A 15,964-nucleotide genomic window follows, 5' to 3' on the forward strand; every position below is an offset into this window, starting at 1 on the left:
TGGGCTGGCTGGCCGGAGGGAGGGGCCACAGGAGGTCGGCTGTGGGAGCACACTGACCACCAGGGGGCAGCTCCTGCATTGAGCATCTGCCCCCTGGTGGTCAGTGTGCATCATAGCAACTGCTCAACTGGTCGTTCCAGTCATTCAGTCCTAATGGTCGCTTAGACTTTTAAATATATATTAGAGGCCTGTTGTACGAAGAGATTCGTGCAATAGGCCTTCCCTTCTCCTGGCTGCCGGCACCGGTTTTCCTCCGGCACCCAGGACCCAGGCCTTCGCTCTGGCCGGAGCCACCTTCTGTCCTCCATCTTCGCGGCCCCGGCCAGAGCCGCCTTCCGTCTTCGTGGCTCTGGCTCACCTTCAGTCTTCGCTCCGCCGCTTGGAGCCTACATATGCAAATTAACTGACATCTTTGTTGGCGATTAATTTGCACATCGCACTGATTAGCTGATGGGAGGCATAGCGAAGGTATGGTCAATTACCCTGTTTGTCTATTATTAGATAGGATAGATGTTGGCTGAAGACAGTCCTCTAATGCTGATTCTTGCCTTTGAATACATTTTTTTAACCAAGGAAATTTACTTCTTACAAAATCAAATGCTTTCCTTTTATTTCCTTTCTTTTCCTTTTGGTGATTTATTTTATTATCTCTACCTTCTGAAATACCTCATCCTCCACACAATCTTTTAAACCAGCAATTACATTTTGAGGAAGTGTCAAAAAAAGGGAAATATAAGCACAATCATTCCAGCATTGCTTTTAAAGACAAAAAAGAGGGGGGAATGATCTAACTGCTCATTAATAATCACATCAATTACAAAATTCCCTTTCCCATTTGGGGGTGGATAGAGGTGGTACTTCCTCTTTCTTCTATGCCTGCACAATCCAGCCCAGTGGCCACTAGCTGTAAGTGGCAATCAAGCCCATAAAATATAGCTAGTGAGACTGGTGATTAATTTTTAATATTATTTATTTTGAGTTAATTTAAGCACTTGATTTAAATTTAAGGTAAAAGGGTTTAAGTGTGCTTAGAATAACTTTGATTTGTAAATCAACCTTATCAGGTTTAAATTTTATGAAATCTAAATACAGGTCAAATTTTCTGACGAAAATTTAGTCTGAGATGTGCTATAGATAAACCTAAAATAGATGCCAAATGTCAAAAACACATGGACTTGGATGCCTTCCAGATAGCAGGAAGCAAGGAATGTACTTCCATAGGTCAAAAAGCCAAAATCTCAAGACTAAAGAAAAAAGGTTATCTGATTTAACCCAAAGTGAATTTCCTTCTTAAGGCAAAGGACACAACAGACAAAGACAAAGAAATAAAGCAAAACCACACAACAAAACTGAGTATTCAACCATGAGGGAGGGGGGTGCAGGGTGGGGGGGGAGTTAGGAGCTGGGAGGTGGGGGGCGGGTAGGGAATCCCTGCCAGCTGCTCACCTGCCAGAGACTTCTTGCATGTGTCAGAGCCATGAAAGAAGACTCTCCTCAAGGAAAGAATTCCTCATGCCACGGCAAGGTTCTGGAGTCGCAGATGAACTCTGGCACCAGGACAAGCATTTCTGGAGCCCTCCTTCTCCGCCCCCATTCCAGGAAAAATCCCTCCCTGTCTCAGATGAATTTACTGACCTCAACTATAAAAAGACAGAAGTCCAGAGTCTGAGAGGAACTCATGGTTGAAGAGGTGGATGTCTGTGGAGGCAACATACCCCATTCCAACGAACTTTGGTTTTCGAATGTGGGATTGCTTCAGATCCTGATTCTGACACCAGATATCTTCACCTAAAAATAAAAGGCCAAAGTGAAAACCAAGAAACATTTGAGGTGAGAAGGAATGACTGTTTGGGAAGAACTGATTTAGGCAGAAACCCAAATAGTATTCTGATTATGGGGAGAGGTCCAGGGGGTTTTGTGACAAAAGGGAGGGGACTAATTACATGAATAGAAAGAAAGAATTTCTATTGGTATGGTTAAACTAAGAAAGGAATTTTTGTATGTGCAAACGATGTTACTTTTTAGCAATATATGGTGATGCTAATTATAAAGAATGTCTTTACGTTTCAGTCCTGTAGTCAGGATGTCTGCTTTCCTGTTAGCTTTGCAAACATTTGTCTGAGATACAAGGTTGTTTTGGCCTGTTCCAAACATTCTTTTGCCCAGTTCAAACATTCCAAATGTTCAAAGAGCAAGATGGGCAATGCCTTTCCTCTGGGGTGGCAGCTCTGACTCCATTTCGAAATGACTCTGTTTACATTATTTTTCACAGTATAAAATGCCAACAAGCTTGAAATGTAATAAGAAAAAAAGTTGTGGAAGAATAATTTTTACAATATTAGTTGAAATGATTATATTTTAGATATATTATAAAATATATTATTAATTTTATTTGTTTCTCTTCACCTTTCAATGTGAATACTAGAATATTTCAAATTATAGATGAGTGATGAAAGACTGAATGTTTTTTCCTTAAGTTTGGGAACAAGGAAAGGATGTCTCCTTTTGCTATGCATATTCAACATCACACTAGATGTTCTAGCCAACACAATAAATAAATAAAAGACATACTGTTTGCAAAGGAAGAAATACAATTACCTCTCTTCTCAGATGACTTGATTTTTCATGTAGCAACTCCCAAGGAATCTAAAAAAAAAAAAACTTCTAGAACTAATAAGTGAGTTTACAAATGTCCAGGTTACAAGGCCAATATGCAATAATCAACCATATTTCTATATATGAGCAAAAGATAATTGGAAATCAAAATTAAATAAACAGTACAATTTATAATAGCACCAAAAATAAAATGCTTAGTAGGTATAACCCTAACAAAATATGTATAGAATCTGAATGTTGAAAACTACATACTACAGGTGAAAGATATTAAGAAAGGCCTGCACAAGTGGAAAGATTCATCATATTGAGGGATCAGAAGACACATTGTCAATTATTTCTTTTATAAATCATACCCTTGGTGGGGTATCAAAAAGTCATCACCAAACCCAAGGTCATCTATATTTTCTCCTATTTATTTGTAGTTTTGTATTTTAAATTTATGTCTATGATCCATTTTGAGTTAATTTTTATGAATGGTGTAAGGTCTGTGTCTACATTCATATTATTGCATGCAGATGTCCAGTTGCTTCAGTACCCTTTGTTGAAAAGACTAACTTTTTCCTTTTACATTGCCTTTGCTCTTTTATCAAACATTAGTTGACTGCATTCCTGTGGATCTATTTCTGGGCTTTCTATTCTGTTCCATTAATTGCTTTGCCAATGCCACACAGTCTTGATAACTATAGCCTTATAATCTTGTAGTTGGGTAGTGTCAGTCCTCTAACTCTGTACTTCTCTTTTCAATATTTGTTGGCTATTCTGAGCCTTGCCTATCCATATGAATTTTAGACTCAGTCTGTTGCTGGAATGTAGATTGGCATTTCATTGAATCTATAAATCAAGATGGGAGGAAGTGACACCTTGAAAATATAGAGTCTTCCTCTCCACAAACATGGAATATCTCTTCATGTATTTAGTTATTTGTTGATATCTTTCATTGGAGTTTTGTATTTTTTCATATATGTTTTTTATATGTTTTATGAGATTTATACCTAAGTTTTTCATTTTGGGGGTACTATTGTAAATATTATTGTGTTTTAATTTTATTTTGTGTGTGTGTCTGTGTTTTAATTTTAAATTCTACCTGTTCACTGCTAATATATTAGAAAGCAATTGACTTTTATAGTAACCTTGTAGCCTGCAACCTTGCTACAATTACCTAATTGTTCCAAGAGTTTAATCTTTGTTTATTCTTTCCGATTTTTCACATAGATGATTGTGTCTTCTGCAAACAAAGGCAAATTATTTTTTTACTTTCTTCCCAATCTGTTTCCTTATTTCCTTTTCTTATCTTATTGCATTAGCTAGGATTTCCAGTATAATGTTGAAAAGCAGTGGTAAAAGGGGACATTCTTGCACTTGCTCTTACAAGCAAAGCTTCTCAGCATTAAGTATGATGTTGGCTGTGGATCTGGGGTATATATTCTTTCTCTAAATATATTTTTATTGGTTTCAGAGAGAGGAAGGGAGAGGTAGAGATGGAAACATCAATGATGAGAGAGAATCATCACTTGGCTGCCTCCTGCACGCCCCCTACTGGGGATCAAGCCCACAACCTAGGCATTTGCCCAAACTGGGAATCAACCCATGGCCTCCTGGTTCATGGGCTGATGCTCAACCACTGAGCCATACTAGCTGGGATTGGGTAGATATTCTTTATCAAATTGAGGAAGTTCCCCTCTATTCCTAGTATACCGAGAGTTTATATCATGAATGGGTGTTGTATTTTGCCAATGCCTATTTCACATCTATTCATTTGATCTTGTACTTTTCCTTCTTTAGCCTGTTGATATGATGGAATACATTAATTTCTTTTCAAATATTGAATCAGCCTTGCAAACCTGAGATAAATCCCATGTTGGCATGTCATATAATTCTTTTCATACATTGTTGGATTTGATTTGCCAATATTTTGTTGCAGATTTTTGCATCTATGTTCATGAACTATTGGCATGTAGTTTCCTTTTACTTGTAATAGTTTTGTCTGGTTTTGGCATGAGGGTAATGCTGGCCTCATGGAATGAGTTTGGAAGTATTCCGTAGGCTTCTATTTTCTGAAAGAAACTATAGAGAATTGGCATAATTTGTTCCTTCAATGTTTACTAGAATTCACCAGTGAACCTATTTGAGCCTGATGCTTGCTATTTTTTAAGATCATTAATTATTGATTCAATCTTTTTGGGTGACAGTGGTTAATAAAATTATACAGGTTTCAGGTGTGCGATTCTAAAATATATCATCTATCTCTGTCTATAGTAGTGTGTGTTCACTATCCCAAGTCAAGTCTTTCCTCCATGTGAATAGTAGTTCACTTTTTGAATAATAAGAATTGTGTGTAACGGGGGGGGGGCGCATCAGGATTTTAGAGATGCTTAGGTGGGGCATGGCCAAAAAATGGTTGGGAACCACTGGTCTAAACCTAAAGCTTTTGACCATACACAATCGTGTGACAGTTAAGAGGCCAAGTTATCAAGAAAAAGCCTATTATTTTCTGTAGTACACTTTTGTAACTAACATATTTTGACCTCATTTTATTTTTTGGCCATAATAATAACCCTCCTCATCCTCTGATTAAGCATTTCCTCCATTTTATTCCCTCCTGTTACAGCAAAGTGAAAATAGTGGGCCAGCACCTGCTCCCTCCAGGTTTCCTTTCATCTGTCTCTTTCTCAACTTCAGTAGAAATGTTTTTGGGGGTGGGGTGGTGGAAGCAGGCCCAAAAACATCTGCACCCTTGGAGTATGAGATATACAGAGTGAAGGAAGGAGTGTGGGATGCGGGGAAGGACAGAGACATGCCAGGAGGGAAAGGAAAGGCTGAGGCCACAGAACACAGAAAACCCGCCAGGGGTGGCTTTGACTAGAAGCACCTGCAAACAGTCCATGGTGCAGATTTCAATGTCGATCATGCTCACACAATCCATGGAGAAATTTGTATTACACATTGTGAAGGAAATGGTGGTGGCTGAAAATAGGCGAGACAGTCATACATAAAAAAAAAATGACCATTGCAAATTGTCTATCTTCAGAAACGGTTCAAAAAAGAAACAGTTAAGGAAAAGCCAAATCGAGAAAACCTGATTGGTATTTTGGGCTTCATGGGGCTGGGCCCTAAGGGTCTGTGACAGTCTGGGTTCAGCATCCACCCACCAAGGACCCTCAATTTCCACTGGCGACACGATCACTCTGAAGGAACCTGATGCAGATTAGAAGAAGATGAAGATTTTATAGAGCAGACCAGGCTTATTAAGGACAGTATCCTGTTCTCTGTGGTCAAAATCAAGAAGGTCAGAGATTTCTTCTATCAGGTATGGTGGAGATGGAAAGCCCAGAGCATAACAATTTCTGAAGCAGTGGACAATGCTCATCCCTCATGCAGGACCTCGAGGAGGTGACCCAGCACCTTCACCATGAGAACTTCCATTCTGAGAGGCTCAAAATCTGGGAAACTCCTTATTTCACCTTCAATTTTAAATGAGAGCTTTGCTGGATAGAGTAGTCTTGGATTCAAGTTCATTACTTTGAATACTTCATGCCATTCCCGCTGGCCTGTAGTGTTTCTGTTGACAAATCAGCTGACAGCTTATGGGATCTCCCTTGTAGGTAACTGACTGTCTCTTTCTTGCTGTCCTTAAGATTATCTCTTTGTCTTTGTTTGCCAATGTAATTACAATGTGTCTTGGTGTGGGTCTCTTTGTGTTCATCTTGATTGGGGCTCCATGCTTCCTGAACTTGTGTGCATTTTTCCTTCACCGTGTTAGGGAAGTTTAATGTCATTTTTTCTTCAAACAGGCTATCTTTTGCTCATTTTTTCTCCCTCTGGTACTTCTATGATGCATATGTTGTTCCATTTCATGTTGTCCCAACATTCCCTTACACTCTCTTCATGCTCTTTAAGTGGTTTCTCTCTTTTTGCTACTTTAATTTAGTGGGGGTCCCCCCCCCCAAATCGCTGATTTAATCCTCTGCTTCATCAACCCTGCTTTGAATCCTTTCCAGAGTATTCTTGATATCAGATATAGTTATTCTTCATTTCCTACTGGTTCTTATTCATGGTTTCTATGTCCTTTTTCATGCCAGTGTAGTTCCCACTAAGTTCCCTGTAGTTCCTATTAATTTTTTTTGTATTCTCACTAAGTTCCTTGAGCATTTTTAAAATATGTTATTACTGATTTTTTTTTGAGAGAGAGAGAGAGAGAAAGAGAGAGAGAGAGAACGGGAAAAGGACAGAGATATAGAAATATCCATGAGAGAGAAACATAGATCAGCTGTCTCCTTCATGCCACCTACTGGGGATTGAGCCTGCAACCTGGGCTTGTGCCCTGACAGGGAATCAAACTGGTGACTTCTTGGTGCATGGGATGACCCTCAACCAACTGAGCCACACCAGCCATTACTCTGAACTCTATGTCTGATAAATTGCATACCTCCATCTCATTTAGCTCTTTTTCTGGAGGTTCTGTTTCTTTTCTTTCATTTGTGGGTTTTTTATTTGTCTCCAAATTTTAGTTGTCTCTTTATGTTTATTTCTATGTACTGGATATACCTGCTAGTCTTCATGGGATGGCCTTTTGTAGTAAATGTCCCATGGGACCCAGTGGTGCAGCCTCCTTGAACTCCTGAGCTGAATGCTCAGGAGTATCCCTTTTGTAGGTTATTTGTGCTCTCGTTGTAATTGGGCCTTAGTAGTTGTTGTCCCATTCATTGGTGGGATCTCCTCTCAGGTGGCTGTGAGGCTCAACCCCAACTGCACTGTGCAAGCTGTTGTACAGGTGTAAGCAAGTAAAGTTCATCTCAGCAGATTTTTGTGCCTACTCAGATTTCCCTTTGTATCCTGCTCTTACATTGTCTGAGGCTGTTTTGTTCCCTGATTTCCAGCCTCCCAGGAGGTACTTTTGTACTAGCCAATGTCAGAAGTTTCCTACTTTGGGCTCTCAGCACCCTGTTCAAAGCTACAAGTGATCCACAGCTTGTGGCTGCCTCCACTGGGTTTGACTTCCCACATGGCGGGCCAAGCTGAGTTCCTAGGCCAGTTTTCTAGCATCATGGGGACCTAAGGCAGGTCAGCAAATGCTTAGACTTCAGGGAAGATGTTGGATGTGTTCCAAGAATATTTCCCTGACATTAACAGGGTGGAACCCCTCTTAGGCAGGCTGGTGGGGTCTGCTGGAAGCCAAGAGTTTCTATCAGCTCTCCTGTTAGAGGGAAGTGTGAGCCCGGTTCTTCGGAATGTAAGGGAATGAATGGCCAGGCCCCCAAACTAGCCACCGACACTCCCTGAAACTGCTGCCTCCTCAGCAAGGTGTGAGATGCAGAGTTGGCACAATGGACTCCAGAGGGTGGAGAAAACTGCCTCACAGAGTGCTGGGTATTTGCCTTACCCCAGGCTTCTGCTGCTGAGCTGGGCTTGTGCCTCTTAGGGAAAAAAGCCGTTGTGATATCAGGAAGCATGACTCAACACAGGTATCCCAGCACTTGTGCCCCCTGCAACTTTCCCCAACTCCTTCCATCCCTGTCTCTCCTTAGGCAACTCCAGTCCACACTCCCATTCTTACACTGAAATTTGGGGTGAATGGCTAGGAACAAAAATCCTGTTTACCGTCCCTTTAATAAAAGTGTCTTTGTCTCTGGGTAGCCCCATTCCCTGGCTGATAGAGGCCCTGTCACTGGTTGCTGCGTGGGCAGCTGTTCTCAGCTCTGACTGTCAAGGCTGGGGAGCCCTTCCTGGAATCCAGGCCTCTCTCCTCTCCAGTCACCTTTCCTAGCAGTCTCGAGGTGGTTTCTGCCCTTCCTTGTTGAAAAGCCTCCTCTTCAGTCAGTCTTCAGCTGGTAATTCAGGGTGAATATTCCCCATTTTAATTTTAATTCCAGTTAGATTCTGGGAGGAGGTGTGAGAAAGATCCACCTACTCTGCTGCCATCTTCTGGACCATCAGTTCAAAGTCTGTGTGCTGGATGCTTCAAAAGGTCAATATTCAAAATATCAGAGTTTGGAGTCAGGAAAGGTTTATTGATGGAAAAGGCACCAGTTTGAGAAGATGGGGGGCACTTACAGGTCTTCAAATCCATCCTCAGAAGGTCCAGAATTCAGGCTTCCACAGGGGCTCCTCTAACAGGAGGGAGGGCCCTCTTGACACTGAGTTGGGCTTCTTGGGCCACCCAGAATGGTCCTTTGGGATGCCAGGTAAGCATCTCCCAATGCTGGGGCAGCTCCTTGGAGCACTGGGGATGGCAGCTTCCAACAGTAAGATCTCATTGTGATTTTAAGTTGCATTTCTCTGATGATTAGTGAGCATCTGTTCATATGTCTGTTGACCATCTGTATGTTCTCTTTGAAGAAATCTCTACTCAGGTCCTCTACCCTTTCTTTAATTGGATTGGGTTTTTGGTGCTGAGTTGTATGAGTTCCTAACAAATTTTGGGTATTAACCCCTCATTGAATGTATTACTGTCAAACATCTTGTCCCATTCAGTAGATTGTCTTTTTGCTTTGTTGATGGTTTCCTTTGCTGTATAAAACCTCTTTAATTTGATGTAGTCCCATTTGCTTATTATTTTTCTTTTGTTTCCCTTACTCGAGGAGATATATCAGAAAAAAATGTTAATAAAAGAACAATGTCAGAGAGTTTGCTGCCTATGTTTTCCTCTAGAAGTTTTATGGTTTCCAGTTGTACATTGAAGTCTTTAATCTATTTTTAGTTTATTCTTGAATATGGTGTAAGTAGGTGATCTAGTTTAATTTTTTGCATGTATCTTTCCAATTTTCCTGACACCATTTGTTGAATAGACTGTTCTAAAGAACTTCTTTTAACATTTTTTTTTGAGGCAGGTCTACTGACAACAAATTCCCTCAATTTTTGTTTCTCTGAACAAGTCACTATTTCTCCTTTGCTTTTGAAGGATAATTTTCCAAGATAAATAATTTTTAAGTTAATAAGTTTTTTCCCCTAAATACTTTAACTATGTTACTCTAATATCTTTTTTGGCATTGTTTCTTAAGAGAAGTCAGGTGTAATTCTTACCTTTGCTCCTCTATAAGTAACGTGTCTTTTCCCTATGCCTTCTTTAAGGATTTTTCATAGTTTGATTTTCTGTGGTTTGAAAATGATATAGCTAAATGTAGATATTTTAGCATTTATCTTTCTCGGTGTTTTCTCAGCTTCCTGATTCTGTGATTTGGTATCTGGCATTAAATTGGTTATATAAACACTTCTAGATAAAGCAATCAGTTCCTTGATGGCATCCATATTTCAAAATGGCACCCATACTTGAATCCAAGGTGTTTAGATTTCAGTATAAGCTGATCTCCCAAAACTTATTTATGCAGGTACTGGTGCTCTGGACACAACCTATTCACCTGTCATCATGGAGCTAGGAGATGCCTTCACCATCTTTCTGGAGCTCTGCTTGTTTTTTTTGCTCATCTTCACTGCCTGGGTACAGATCAACAAGAAGGGAAATCTGCCCCCTGGCCCCACACCTCTGCCCTTCCTGGGGAATGTGTTGCAACTCCATGCTGGTAACATCTCTCAGTCTTTCACAAAGGTGAGTCTGACTACACCTCTTGGGCAGAGCTAAGAGCAACTTATTCTATAGCCAGCTATACTTAGAACCTTATTACTTCTAAAATCCAGACACTTGGAAACACAGATTTGCTGAACTAAAATTTTTGAGTCTTAATATACTGAAGTCTGAAACACAAATTTCTAGTATGTTGGAAATTCATTCTCTCACAGCTCACAATCTTGGAATCAGAAGTCATTAAATTCCCAAACACAATACCTCTTACACTCAGGTTGTCTGAGAACTTTAAGAGTCGGTAACATATGATTTTAAGATTCTAGACATTTAGCATTTCAGAGAATGAAGAATGGATCTTGGAGTTCATTTAATCCAAATCAGTCATTTCACAGATGAGGAAACTAAGTTTGGAATTGTGTGGTGGGAGAGGGGACTCATCCAGGATCACAAGAATCAAGGCTCCTCTGTTTTTTTGTTTTTTTGTTTTCAATAGTACTTCCAATACCAGGACTTGCCCTTTTCCCCTCTTCCCTCATTTCTGTCCCCAGAGTCTTCACCCTAACTTCTTCATTAACCTATACATGGTGCACTAAAAGCCCCCTCGTGTTATGTCTTCTACCCCCAGCTCAGGGTGAAATATGGCCCAGTCTTTACAGTATACATGGGTTCCCGGCCAGTAGTTGTTTTATGTGGACATGAAGCAGTAAAGGAAGCCCTGGTGGGCCACGCAGATGAGTTCATTGGCCGTGGGAAGATGCCTTCACTAGAGAGAAGCTTCCAAGGTCATGGTAAGTAACAACAATACATTAACAATGAAAACAATAATGACATGTTATGATGCACTTTCTTGTGTCATGGGTTCTTTGATAAGTACTCAACATGCATTATCACATTTACTCTTTTGAGGGAAATACTAATATCATTATAACTTTTCAAGTAAGAAATTTTTGAGTAGGGAAGATTATATAATGTCACACAGTGAGTTAGTGGTAAAACCAGGATTGAACCCAAACCATTTGACTCCAGAGTGCCTGCTGTGCTACATCTTCTTTCATTTTTTTTTTTTAACATTTTTTTTTAATATATTTTATTGATTTTTTACAGAGAGGAAGGGAGAGAGATAGAGAGTTAGAAACATCGATGAGAGAGAAACATCGATCAGCTGCCTCCCGCACATCCCCCACGGGGGATGTCTTTCATTTTTAATGAATTAACTACATGCTTTGTGTGTACACAGTCAAATCCTTATAGCCAACCTTACTTCTAACTTTCCTCCACAAACACACATACCCAATACATAGCTCACTGCCTCCTCCATTTAGGTAGATCTCTTATAATGTTACCCATACACCCAATTTTCTAACAGCCTACATCCTTCAATTCCAAGTAGTCTCACACCATCTCTTTGTTCTTCCATCTATTCATAACTCTTCTACCCATTCATTCATCAACAAATTTGTTAATCTTTCCATCTATTTACTATTCCAAACTTCCAATCATCCACTTCTCAAACATTATACCCATTTCTCCTCCTCCCATCTGTTTACTCCTTTATTTATCTGCCTGTCCATAAATCCAGTCATAAAATCTTATTTGCATTCATCATTCTACCACCCTTTCATTAATTTTTAAATATCCATTGAACCATCCCCACACTTGGCAGTTTTTAAATGTTTCTTACTAAATGGCAAGCTATTTAGTGCAGATAGATTGATATCCAGGTGTGATCATGTGTATACATGCATGTATCTGTCAGGAGAACCTAAGTGATATGTAGAAAATAGAGGCAGTCTCTCCTTCAGGGTACTTCATCTAGCATTCTATCCCTCCCTCCACCTTCTTAAGCATCCATGCTGTTATTTATTCAGTTCTTAATCTATCCTCTGTTAAGCTTTCCTTGATTTCACTCTAATTCCTTGCCTGACTCATATCCCTTCATCTCAGTCCTAGTCTGTAGAGAGGGAAGCTTAGTCTCCTCATTGAGCTTAGGAGGTTGGGAGAGGCTTCCCTGAGAGCAGAGTCTAAAGCTGTCATATTCCAGCACCCCCTGGTCCAGCACAGAGTTCGGAACAAAAAGAAAGGAGGCAAAAGCTTAATATTGTGATTCTGGCAGGTGTAGTTCTGGCTAATGGAAAACGATGGAGGATTCTCCGAAGCTTCTGCCTGACCACCCTTTGGGACTTCAGGTTTGGAAGGCGGAGCATGGAGAAGCGGATCCAGGAGGAGATCAGCTTTCTACTGGAGGAATTTCATAAAACCAATGGTATGGATGTGAGAAGGTGGAGGGCCATAAGGGGACTGTGTGGTTGCAGTGAGTTCAGCTTCCAGAGCAAAGTTCTTGGTAGAAGAGAGTTATGGAGTGAGAGGATGAGAAAAGATTAATTGTAGGATTCACACCTTTTCCCAATCAGGATCCATGTTAAAAGTTAATATGAAAGACCCTTAAAGATTCTTCTGTCCAGAAACTTAATCAGTGCATGGCAGTGAATCTGTGAGCCCAGAAATTATATGTAGACTTTGGCACCATGTGAGTTTGTACTTTTTTGTGAGGACTGGATGAAAGTTTTATTAGATTTAAAGAAGTCCACTTCCTAACCTGTGGTAAGTTTAGGAATCACTAGGATCTATAGAGAAAAGGCACAGAGATTGAGAAATATGTGTAACAGTGTTTACTTGAAAAGGTTTGACTGTCCATGTACCCACAGTAATCATTTGTAAAACTGTATATTTGTGAATGTTTGCTTTATTTGGGGGAATGATTTTCAATGCACTGAGCTAACACCAGCGTTCTGTTTCATAGGTGGTGCCACTGATAGCTAGGGAAGGATTATCTTAATACCCCCCAAAGGAATCAGTGGTGGAGCTAGACTCAGAAATCAAGCACTTTTTTGGTCACTTACTGGAACTTCTTTCCCAAATATGTTTTTCTTTCCCCCAAACACAAATAAATAATAATAATGATAATGATAATAATCCCTTACATGTCTTGAGAGCTTATTAAATGCCAGGCACTGTGCTAAGAACTTTACACACATAATGATATTGAGTTCTTTTCAACCAAGGAAGTGGATACTAATTCAATTTGAAATGTGGGCATCTAGATGCAACAGCAAAGAATGAAATGACTTATGCATGCTGTTGAGTTGAGCCATTACTCATATCCATGTCCAAGTGATTCCACACTCCATGTTCCTATTCAATGCCTCCAACATTGCTAATTTTCATCACCCAGGTGCCCCCATCAAACCCACCTTCTTCCTGAGCCGCAGTGTCTGTAACGTCATCAGTTCCATTCTTTTTGGAAGCCGCTTTGACTATGAGGACAAGCAGTTTCTGAAGCTGCTGCAGATGATTAATGAGAGGTTCACGGAAATGAACTCGCCCTGGACGCAGGTACCCACCTGTCACCTCTTGTTACCAGGAAACCCCAGGTTGGTCTCAGGCTACCTGTTGCTGTATCCAACAATGAAGGCAGGGTTGAATCATATAAGGCATTTATTGAGAAGGCTAGTCAACCAATAAGACAGGGAACTTACAAGCATTCAAATCCTGTCTTACAGCAAGGTGCAGGGTACAGGATTATAAAGGGGAAGAAGCTAGATTGAAGCCGGGGATGGAATGCAGTTACGTGCAGCCCTGAAGGTCCACAGACATCAGCTATTGTTCTTACTCAACAGGTGATGAGATGATGTTTTGACTCCTTGTGGGTTGGTCTGATCATGCTTATTGGGTTTGCTTGCTGGATTCACAGTTGAGTCACCTCCTTAATTGCTTTGCACGGCCTTGAGAAGGAAACTTAAGAAAAAGTTAACCCCCTATTCACATATAAGAAATTTAACCCTCGAGTCACATAAGTATATGTGTTCTAAGATATAAAATAATATGATTATTTTTCAGATTAATTCAGGTGCTCTATCAGATTATAAGTCCTCCTATCACTCTCTACCCACCACCAGCCTCAGGTAACTAAGTCACCTGCTTATACTTCATTTAATCCTCCCTACAACATTGAGAATATGCTCTAAGTCTCTTAAAAGCAAATGAACCCAATTCTCAGACTCAGCCCTGGACATTAAGACTAGCTGTCTGACTAGAGACTCAGCCCATGCTGACCCCAGGTACTCATCACTGACAAACCACCTTTGCCTATTCCCCACAGCTATATGACATGTATTCCGGAATCATGCAATATTTGCCAGGAAGACATAATCGCATCTACTACCTGATAGAAGAGCTCAAAGACTTCATTGCCTCTAGGGTCAAGATCAACGAGGCATCCTTTGACCCACAGAACCCTCAGGACTTCATTGACTGCTTCCTCATCAAGATGCACCAGGTACTATTCTATTTCTCCAATCCTTTCCTCTCATCTCATAGTGCCTCTACCACAAGCCCATTTAAAACATCTTTTGGTCAATATAGCAATTATAGTAATGCATGGTTCCTTATATCTAGAGAGAAAATGTAAAATGTATATCTTTAAGTAAAACCTTGAATCTTAAAAATTGAATAGTGCTTCCCTAGCCAGTTTGGCTGAGTGGATAGAGCATCAGCCTGTGGACTGAAGGATCTCGGGTTTGATCCCTTGGTTGCAGGTTCAACACCCTCCCCACCACCTACCCCCTGCCCAGCCCTGGTCGGGACATGTGCAGGAGGCAACCAATTGATGTGTCTCTCTCATGTGGCTGTTTCTCTCTCTGTGTTTCCCCCACACCCTGCCACTCTCTAAAAAAATCAATGGAAAAATATTATTGGGTGAGGATTAACAACAAGAAGTGAGTAGTGCTTCAGTGAACATTAGAATGCTAAGATCTTTGAGTTTCTGGTTCCAATTCTTTTGAATACATGCCCAGAAGTAGGATTGCTGGGTTATATAGTAATTCTATTTTAATTTATTCAAAGTTATATCCCTACTGTTTCCATAGCAGTTTCAACATTTTGCATCCACCAACCATGTACAAGGGTTCCAATTTCTCCACAGATTCAACAACTTTTGTCTTTTGCTCTTCTGTTAATAATCATCCTAACAGCTTATCTCAGAGATATCTCCTTGTGGGTTTGATTTGCATTTCCATGATGACTAGTGATGTTGAGTATCTTTTCATGTACCTATTGGCCATTTTTGTCTTCTTTGTAGAAATCTCCATTTCAGTACTTAGCATGTTTTAAAATCTGGTTATTAATTTTTTTGCATTGAGTTATAGGTGTTTCTTATATATTTTGGATATTATCCCTTTGTCACATATATGGTTTACAAATATTTTCTCACATTCCTTGGGTTACTTGTTCAATTTTTTACTGTTTCCTTTGCTGTACAGAAACTTTTAGTTTTGATGTGGTCCCATTTGTATATTTTTGCTTTTGGTACCTTCTATTTTGCTGTCATATTCATGAAATAATTGTCAATATCATGAAGCTTTTCACTATGTTTTTTTCTAGGAGTTTATAGTTTCGGTCTTATTTTTAAGTCTGTAATCCATTTTCAGTTGATTTTGTGTATGGTGTAAGATAAAGGTGCAATTTCATTCTTTTGCATGTAGATATCTAGTTTTCACTACACCATTTGTTTAAGAGACTATATTTTCCTTATTGTATATTTTTTGGCACCCTTTTGAAGACAAGTTGACCATATATGCATGAATTTATTCCTGGGCTCTCTATTCTCTTCCACTGGTCTATAAGTCTATCATTATGCCAATACCATATCTTTTAATTATTGTAGGGTTTTTTTGTTTTTTTTTTTAATTAAATCTTTATTGTTCATATTATTACAGTTGTTCCTCTCCGCCCCCCCCTTAACTTCCCTCCAACCGGTTCCCACCCCTCTCT

The 15,964-nt window shown here is 39.9% G+C and overlaps 1 protein-coding gene across 1 annotated transcript in view; it reads left to right on the top strand.

Moving 5' to 3' along the window:
- The first annotated feature begins 1,478 nt into the window (after window positions 1–1,478).
- The window catches only part of LOC102752118 (cytochrome P450 2G1), a 34,711-nt gene continuing 20,225 nt past the window's right edge, over window positions 1,479–15,964 (top strand). The window contains exons 1-6 of the mRNA XM_006771872.2: window positions 1,479–1,825; window positions 9,930–10,159; window positions 10,761–10,923; window positions 12,249–12,398; window positions 13,368–13,528; window positions 14,295–14,471. Coding sequence (XP_006771935.1) covers window positions 9,980–10,159; window positions 10,761–10,923; window positions 12,249–12,398; window positions 13,368–13,528; window positions 14,295–14,471 — 831 coding nt within the window. The 5' untranslated portion in view covers window positions 1,479–1,825; window positions 9,930–9,979. The remainder of the gene's footprint in view (window positions 1,826–9,929; window positions 10,160–10,760; window positions 10,924–12,248; window positions 12,399–13,367; window positions 13,529–14,294; window positions 14,472–15,964) is intronic.

Source organism: Myotis davidii, unplaced genomic scaffold, assembly GCF_000327345.1.
Source record: "Myotis davidii unplaced genomic scaffold, ASM32734v1 scaffold386, whole genome shotgun sequence".
Classification (NCBI taxonomy): Eukaryota; Metazoa; Chordata; class Mammalia; order Chiroptera; family Vespertilionidae; genus Myotis; species Myotis davidii.